Raw genomic sequence first — 9,247 nt, forward strand, 5'->3', positions numbered from 1 at the left:
CATTTGGTCCCTGTGCCAAAAGCATCCTGATAAACCCCGTCCATCCACGGAGAAGGCTGCGCTCCCGGCTTCCAGCGTGGGATTTGCAAATTCAAGGCAAACTCGGGCCAGATTCAGTGGTTTCAAATACAAAGCTCAGGAGCATTTGATCAAAACAACTGGAACGAATCCGACCAAAATAGACACTGTTCACATCAGTTTGATTTAGAAAACCAAAGCAAACCGATACAGGCATCTGTCTGGCCCTGATGAGATGCAGACCACGACCGTTGGAGCAACTGCTCCGGATGAGATTATGCAACGATAGGGACCACTGGCTTGGAGCAAGCAGGACAGTGTGTTCCCAGCTCCTGTCACCAGTTCAGGGCTTCCTTTGAACCGTCAGCGATGGGGAAGAGGTGTTCATAGGAGGAGATGTTGAAAAAGTTTCATGGAGGTCACTTGGGAACCGAGAGGAGCTGTTTTGCACCGGCCCAAAACGAGTGGTAGTATTGAGGTCTTACCAACACACACCTCACACCGGGTGAACAGACCAAACCAGAGAGCCCTGCTAGCAGCTTGGGAGATGCTGGACACCTGGAGCATGAGATTTCCAGGTTGGATGGAGAAAAGAAAAAAAAAAAAAAAAAAGACATATGTGGTTCTTTAGATGGTAAATTTTCACTTCCCTGAGATAGTCCTAAACTGGTCAGGATCAGATTCAACAGAAAGTCCTGGTGACTGCAGAGAACACACAAATTGAGCCTAAGCATGTCATTATTTTCTGGTTTAGGCTGGGAAAAGGGGATGTGGCCATGGGGAATGGCAGCATTCAGAGCCAGCTCATGTAGGGAGGGGTCCTCAGCATCCCCCCGGGGGACCATCAGCCCCTGGCACCTGGAGCGGGTGCTGCGGGACAGCCTCCCTCAAAGGGTGCATGGCCTGAGACATGAATATTTTTAACTTCCAGAAGGTGGGGAGACCACATTCCTTATTTATCTGTGCTGGGGACAATTTGCTTTTCCAGAAAAACATCCAAGCCCTGCAAAAGGCTCCGAGCTGTTGGACACCAGGACACCTCCAGCTGCCAGAGATGTGACGTTGGTTGACACCATCCGAGCGCCGAGCAGCAGATGTTACTGGCTGCCACTACCCTCCCCACCATTTTCCCTGGATCTCAGCTCCCTGGCAGCAGGAACAAATCCCTCCAAGCAGGGTCATTCTCCACATCAGCCTCCAACCACCTCCCTGCCCGTGGCGAGAGCCCTTCTCCAGCTGCCCCACGCCGCCGCAAGCTGCCATGGCAATGCTCAATGGGCAAGAAGAGATGCTACCAGCCATATAAAAGCCCCTACCCCACTTTACGAGGGTTTCACCTCCTTTTAGGCAGCACAACCTCCGTGTCCTCTTTTCCTACTCCAAGGGAAGGCTTTCTCTGAATCCTCTCCCTCTCCTTGCAGATCCCGGCCCCGTGCTGCAGCGCAGTGAGCTGTGCTTTCCAGGCACACTCTCGCTTCCCAAATAGACCGGCTTCCTGGCAAAGTCCCCACTGTACAGCGTGTCCCTTGCAACCCGGCCGCCAACCACCCCACGCATTCCTCCTCCTTGCAACCAGGACCTCGGAGCGATAAGGATCTTTGCAAGGCTCTCCAGGGGAAAAAGATGTTTTGGCTGGGAGATTGCAATGGAAAGCAAGGACAAAGCAAGCTCGGAGGGAGTCTGGCACCTGCCGAGCTTCACTAAGTAATTCCAGGCTCCTGGGAGGACCTGGGCGTGCTGCTGGAGCCGGGCACGGGATGGCGATGGGCGGTCGGGGCTCCTCCTTTCCTTTCCTTGCTGGAGGAAATGCTTCGACAGCCCTAGAAGAGCTGTCTCCAAAACTCCCCCAGGATGGGGACTGGGGGGGCTGTGACAGCACCCACCATCCCCCCTGCTTTGCAAGGACCCCACCCTGAGGGCAAGGCTGGCACTGGGAGGTGATGAGCCTTGTGGCAGGGAGAGCTGTGAGCTCCCGTGTCTCTGCCCAACCATGGGTCACGCTCAGCACCCACCACCCTGCCCCATCCCCCCTGCACCCACCCCCCAGGTCAGCCTCTGTGGGGGCAGTGGGACAGACATCCCATATCCCAGGTGGATGGGCACAGCCTGCAGAAATGCCAGCTTGGCATCTGTCTCCTGCCAAGCCGAAGACAAATTCCTGCTGTCACAGTGGCCCTTTGGTAGGCAATTTATTTACCTTGGATGCTGCAGCCTTATCGTTCATGGAAATGTTTATCCTAACTATTTAATAGCAGGACTGCACAAACTGAGCCTTCCTGGGGAAGAAGCCCAGGCTGCAGCCCGAGCAGGCACCAACATCTCTCCCCCTGGTACTGCAAAAGTTAAAGACACTTTCTCACTTCTCCCTAAGAATCACATCCTCAGCGCCTCAAAATCAGATATTTTTTAATCCAGCCAGAGGCCTCTTCATCTCTTCCTGATGAGAAACACAGGAGACCTAACAACAGCCCTTTTAAAAACAACATCCCCGATTCCACTAACTCGTTAAACAGAGAGCGCCTGAAAAGTGCCAACACTCCTATGAGAAAAGACGGGAGGGAGAGAGAGAGAGAGAGGGAGGAAAGAAAAAGCAGGTTATTTATAACGCCAGGCAGCATTAGGGTCTCTTCAGTCTCTCCTGCAAACTGGCTGCTGCTGGGAGGTCACTCCCCAAAAAAACCTGCCGAGCCCGTGACCTGCAAGCACAATATTTGATTTGGGATCTAGGGCGGGCACCAGCCTTTGCAAATCGGGAGACACACTCACATGCTGCTTGACACACGGGAGATCCCGGAGAAGAGCAGCGAGGCTTTGGAAAGGAGGCTCTTAGCTTGGTAAGTCCTTCTCTATATTTATTACGATTATTTGTTTTATTATTTTTTTTGAAGCCTGATTTCCATACCCTCGCCTCGGCGGGCGGGCGGCTGCCATGCGAAGCACATGCCAGCGACACGGGTGGCACAGCTCGAATGCCAGTGCTCCCGAGCCGCCGCAGCAGGGAAGCCCTCTCCTGCTGCCCACATCTCTTGCCCCTCCAGCAGCTCCTTGTCCACTTGGCCAGGAGCTGGACACCTACAGCCATCGGCACCCAAGTGCCAGCAGTGCCTGCTTGCTGCCCCCCATGTCTGGCACCGCTCTGCCCATCCTGGCTGCCAGGGCGCAGGGGAAGGGGGAGCTGGTTTCATGCCTGGTACAGCACCAACAGGCCAAGTCCATGGATGGTCATGGACTGTGAAGCCCCTCTCTCCAAAACCCACTCCCTCTCTGGGTGAGCTGACCCCATTAGCCCAACAGCCTCTGGCACGGGAGCATGGGCACCAGGAGATGACCCAGATCTCACGGCCGGCACACCCGGCTCAGATCCCACCCCAAAACCAGGGCTGAAGCCCCCAGGGGAGAAGCAACCTTCAAATGAAGCGGGGGGGCAGCAGTGTCTGCTGAGGACACGCTCTGGGCTTACAGTGTGGTGAAGGGGAGGGCACAATAGAGAAATGAAGGGACCCCACGGATCGGTCCTGCCCCACACAGAGGATCCCCCCGGGAAGGGGCTGCCAAGCGGCTCTGGATGAGTGGAGAAGCCCCTGTGCAGAGCCCAGGCTCTGGTATTTCGGCAGGCAGAGTGCCCTGGAGCGGGAGGGAGGAGGAGAAGAAACTTCTCCGTGGCTGCCAAGCTCCCCGCGGACCACGTCTCATCCGCTCCTCGGCAGCACGAGCACGCGGAGGGGGAAGAAGGAGAAATCGAGGCAGCCGTGCCTGCCCGCCACTGGCTCAATCCCACTTTTCTTCCAACGTGAGCAGCCTGCCAGGGTGCCAGGGCGGCCGCTGCCCTGGGGCACACTGTGCCCTGTCTGCCGGGCGAGATGTCCCCCTTCTCTGCTGCGGCGTGGGGATGCGGCGAGGTTCTGTCGGGCGACCCCGAGCCTGGCACGGCCCGGGGGCACGCTGGCCCGTGCTCACACGCTGCCTGCCCGGCAGCGGAGCTGGCAGCACCGCACCGCTCTGCGCTCCCAGCCACGTAGGTAGGAGCCAGCAGACAGGAGCGACTGGTCTCCCCCTCGGAACGGCACGGCCCCGTGTGTTTCCTGGAGGCATTTCAAGCTGCCTCGTTCCCCATCGCTCTGCGTGCTCCTTAGGCACCGAGATGAGGAATCAGGACCAATGGCCGGACCCGGAGTCCTGATGCCCACACGGGGTGGCCACGAAGCCCATGCCAAGCCGCGGGGCTCGGGGACAGGTTTGCCTCGCTGCCAGCCCTCAGCCCTGCTCCCTCCGGGACACCGGCCAGCGGCAGGCTGGATTTCACAAGCAGGGTCCAAGCACCAGGTCTAGTGGTAGCTCCATCTCTCCCTGGTCATGCTGGCCTCGAGGGGCCGGCGGATGCTGCCCTGTTTCGTGTCGGGGCTGAGCTCAGAAAACCTGAGCTTGAAATTAGTTTCATTTCAAAAATAAGGCAGAACTTGTTTACCAGGATTTACACCAGGAGCAGCACCAGCATCCTGTGTTTTCGTGGGGGAAGGGAGAGCTGGATGAAACCCACAGCGAATCGTGGCACCAGCGAGCGAAGCATAAATATAGCTCCATCGAAACGTGCCTTGAGCTCCATCAACCTGTTCGCGCAGCGGCCACTCTCCTCTCCTCCGCTTGGCCGGAGAGCGGCCGAGCCCTTTCTCCTCCCTCCCGTGCAGAGCCGGCACAGGCAAACCCCTGGCCCCTCGGAGCAGAGCTGGGTGCCCACGTGCCCCGTATCTCCATCCTCTACTCACTCGTAAGAGAAATATCCATAAATAAAGATTTTGCGAGCAAATATCCCCTGGGACGGAGGTTTCTAGCAGGTCTGAGGTGAAAAGGGGGAAGATCAGGTAACTGCAAGCGGGGGACATGTCTGCAGCTGCTTTTATTTGAGTAGGGTTCACTCAGGTCCCCTGGTTCTCCAGCTCTGCTGCCAAGTGTCACCAACCCCGTGCAGGGCTGCAACCACATCCAGCCCCTCTGGATTCCCAGGCCACAGGGTGCAGCTCGCCTGCCTCTAGCTCTTACATCAGACTTGCCACTGCTGATGGTTTCCTCCCCATTTCTCCCCCAGCCAGGTCCCACCAGCATCAGCACCATGCATTGGGCCACCATCCTGATCATCGCTGGGCTCTGCGGAGCCTCCCTGGGCCAGTACAATGAAGAAGAAGACCTGGCTTGGTTACAGTACTACATGCGGCAGTCCCGGATGTCCTCCTACAACTACGTGCCCTACTACGAGGACGAGAACACCCCTTACGTGTACTCCTACCTCCCGGCTCCAGACACGGAGGCAGAGCCTGGCCCTGAAGCTCAGCAAACCCTTTCCTGGCAATGTCCCCAAGAGTGTGATTGCCCCCCTAACTTCTCGTCAGCCATGTACTGTGACACCCGTAACCTGAGGTACCTGCCCTTCGTGCCTTCCCGGATGAAATACGTCTACTTCCAGAACAACCAGATCGCTGCCATCCAAGAGGGAGCTTTTGACAACGCCACGGAGCTGGAATGGCTCGCGCTGCACAACAACCAGATCACCAGTGAGAAGATGGGCAAGAGGGTCTTTGCCAAGCTCAAAAACCTGGAGAGGTTGTACATGAATAACAACAACCTAACCAAGATGCCCAGCCCCTTGCCCCGGTCCCTGAGAGAGCTCCACTTGTCTTACAATCAGATCTCCAAGGTTCCCTCCAATGCTCTGGAGGGTCTGGAGAACCTCACAGCCCTGTATCTCAGCCACAACTACATTTTTGAGATGGGAGCATCCCTCAAAGGCCTCAAGTCTTTGATCCTTGCTGATCTGAGCTACAACCACCTCAGGAAAGTCCCTGATGGGCTCCCAATGGCTTTGGAACAGCTCTACCTAGAGTACAACTACATCAACACCATCCCTGATGACTATTTCAAGGTCTCTCCCAAACTGCTCTATGTACGGATGTCTCACAACAGCCTGACAAATCAAGGTCTCTCTACCAACACTTTCAACAGCAGCAGCATCCTTGAGCTGGACCTCTCTTACAACAGGCTCCAGAAGATCCCTCGGGTCAGCACCAACCTCGAGAACCTCTACCTTCAAGGGAACCAAATCAACGGTGAGCAGAAACACGTCAACCGAAGCGCGGAGGTGCAGGGGATGGTGGCGCGACAAAGTGATGGGTAGATGGGGATGCAGAACCTACGGGAAACTACCTGGGGTAATGGTTTGAGCAGGAAGCTGGAATTTGGGATACTTCTAGGTGTCCCTGAGCAAGGTAGGAATGGGGCCTGTTGTGTCCCAACACACCTGGAGCCAAGAGGCTCCCAGCTCTGAACGTTCCCATTCGATCCACAAAGCCATTGCACTGGTTTTGCCAAGCACCGAGCAGAAGTCTCAGCATCTTCTGCTTAGAGACACCAGTAACCAGCTGTGGGTGGAAGCTGATGCACAACCTGGGGACACAGGTGGGGGGTCTCCACAGCCATGGCCACTGCCCGTGGGAACACGCATTGCCCTGGCCAGTGCTAAAGCAGGGGCCAGGGACATGCCCTGCGGTGTCCGGTGGTCTGCAGCGCTCAGGCCCGGCACAGCCCTGTTTGCCAGCCGGGCACTGGCACAGTCCGTGGCCCCAAAATCCCCCCAAGAGTTGTGGTCTGCAGCTGAGGGGCACATCCTTGCTGGGGCTGGGACAGATGGGAGCCCTTAGTTATTAGAGCCACCGAGGCAGCATCTTCTGCCAGGACTAAAATTCACTCCACTTAATACACAAATAAATAAAAGGAACAGATTGTTCTGGGGCTGCTATTTATAAAAATAAGCTCAAAAAAAAACCCGCACAACCCAACCAAGCAATCTCCTGGAAAAATCCAGGCTTGCTCCTCTCACCTGCCAGACCCCGAGGGCAGGACCCTCCTGGAGTGGCGCTGGAGCCCCTGAGCAAGGCTGGGATGGGGACGGGGACGTGTCAGTGCAGTGGAAGCATACAACCCCGCGCCGAGGAACCGACAGAAACACAAAACCACGAACAGATTCCCAAATGTTTGCTTTGAAAACGTGTAGCTGCTAACGTCTGCCCACAAATGCCACGAAACCACCGCGGAGCCGTTCAGCCCTTACAGCAGCTTTTCCTCCAGCTGCGGGTTTTGCCGCTGACCTTTAGAGCATCCCCGGGAGCGGGGGCTGTGGGTCCAGATGTGACGTACCAACCTCTTTGGGGGGGCACATCCCACCCCATGGGGCACCAGGGCTGGGGTCGTGCCCCTCCAGCCGCACCAGCACGTCCTCGCTTGCCTCCCCGCACAGTGCAGGGCTCGCAGCCCCCCCCAGGTCCCCCAGCCTGTGGGTGCAGGGGTCCCCCAGCACTCCGCTGCCTTCCCCAGCAGCAGTCCGGCCTGGAGCTTTGCTGCCCTCTAGTCGGTCGCTTCTCTCCCAAATCCTGCACAAAATTTTTGGAGTTTGTTCCGTTTTCTTCCTCCAAACCCAGCGCGGGCAGGGCTGGAGTTTCTCTGCCTGGTGCTGGCAGAGGAATGGAGAGGGGATGTCTGTGGCCATGGGATGGAGACAGAGATGTCCTTCCTCCTGGACATGCTGCCCGGGTGATCCCACGGTGGCCAGGGGCAGTCAGGGGCTGGAGGCTACGGTGTTGGAAACCTCATGAAAGAGGCTGCAAAGGTAATTTGCAATCAAAAGCAATGTTTTTTCATCTGACTCCACCCGGTGCTTTCCCTACGAGCGCTCCAGCCAGGCTGGGCACAGGCGGGCACTGACGCTGCTTCTGAACTCTGGAGTGGGCACAAACTCCCAGGCTGCTTCTGCCTCCAGCTGGAAGCATCGCCTACCCTTTTAGCTTAAGAGAGGAGGGTGTTGAGTCCAAATTTGCAGGAAGAATTGGTGATTTAGGGGTGCTTTCATTTTTTTCCTGCCCACTTCAACATAAACCAGCTCTCGGAGGTCGGTGCCCTCAGACCCATCTCCAGAGCAGCCCCCCTCAATGTTTCTCACCTCACTCCCCAAAGATCATCGTGAAGGTCAGGGCCGAGGCCGAAGCTGGTGCTCAGCTCTCCGTCTCCTCTCTCTCCCTCACAGAATTCTCCATCAGCAGCTTCTGCACCGTGGTGGACGTCATGAACTACTCCAGGCTTCAGGTCCTGCGGCTCGACGGCAACGAGATCAAGCGGAACGCGGTGCCCCCCGACGCCCCGCTGTGCCTGCGGCGTGCCACCATCATCGAAATCTAGCCTGCCTCCCCCCCAGCCCCCTCCCCATCCTCAGGACTTGGCTCCCCTGTTCCCAGGGAGCCGCTCACTCCCGTTTTAATGCAGCTTGACAGTTCGACTTGGCTTCCGCAATAGTGCAATAAGGGTTCTCCAACACCAGCCCGTGCGGGTGGGCACGAGCCGTTCGCCCCCAAACACTCCCCCTTCTCAGCTCTCTGGCCACACAAGGTGGGACAGGTCCCAGCACTGTTCCTCCTCTGACATCCCCCTCCCTGCAGCTGCCTCCCATTCACCATCTCTGCCCAGTTTGGATGGGATGCAGCAGGGAAGGGGGAGAGCTCATCCCACCTCCGAAACACGGCACTGAGGGTCTGAGCCCAGCGGAGGGGTTCACGTTTGGGTCCTGTGGAACCAGCAGATCTAAAATGATCCACCCTGGGCCAGTGCCAGCAGTCAGTGGGAGGAGGATGTGGGAGGTTGGGAGCTACACAAGTAAAGGGTTAAAGATTTCCTGGTTGCCAACATCCCTCACTCTAGGATGGGAGAGAGCAAACTCACTCTTCCTCCTCTATTTTCCCCACCCTTCCACCAGCCTCCTGCTCCAGAGATAGAGCCAAAGGGAGAGAAACCTTTCCTGCCTCTGCTGAGGGGCTGTCAGCTGCTGAGGGTGGAGAGAAACATCCCGAGAAACAGCCTGTTTGTGGGCTGTGCCCAAGGAATGTCTCACATCTTCCTCCCAGACCACTGGTTCAGGGCAGGACCATCACCCCCGGCTGCTCAGGGAGCTCCCACACGCCCAGCTCCATCCCACCCACCAGCTCCGAGCTCCCTCCCTGCCCAGGGAACTGGGGTCTCCCATTAAAAAACAAATAAATAAATAAATCACGGTGACACGTGCATCCACAGCACGTTTGAATTCACCAAAATACCACCCAACTTGGCTCCTCGGACAGTTTCGTTTGAGAACCAAAGGGGCGGCTGAGCTTTGGAGATGACCTGCAAAGCTGATGAGGTCATCCAGACCCTCTGC

At 57.0% G+C, this 9,247-nt stretch overlaps 1 protein-coding gene across 1 annotated transcript; it reads left to right on the forward strand.

The window, feature by feature from the left end:
* The first annotated feature begins 5,125 nt into the window (after positions 1 to 5,125).
* On the forward strand, positions 5,126 to 8,238 carry FMOD (fibromodulin). The gene is made up of 2 exons (XM_086627394.1): positions 5,126 to 6,116; positions 8,087 to 8,238. Exons 1-2 carry the CDS (start codon positions 5,126 to 5,128, stop codon positions 8,236 to 8,238), a joined length of 1,143 nt encoding a protein of 380 aa, XP_086483520.1.
* Positions 8,239 to 9,247: the final 1,009 nt, after the last annotated feature.

Source organism: Tauraco erythrolophus, chromosome 27, assembly GCF_009769465.1.
Source record: "Tauraco erythrolophus isolate bTauEry1 chromosome 27, bTauEry1.pri, whole genome shotgun sequence".
In the NCBI taxonomy this organism is placed as follows: Eukaryota; Metazoa; Chordata; class Aves; order Musophagiformes; family Musophagidae; genus Tauraco; species Tauraco erythrolophus.

What these genes read in the sequence shown, in the direction of transcription:
- FMOD (XM_086627394.1), top strand. Translation starts at nt 5,126, where the DNA reads ATGCATTGGGCCACCATCCTGATCATCGCTGGGCTCTGCGGAGCCTCC. An exon ending in TCAAGGGAACCAAATCAACG is followed by an intron (nt 6,117 to 8,086) that starts GTGAGCAGAAAC and finishes TCTCCCTCACAG; the next exon opens with AATTCTCCATCAGCAGCTTC.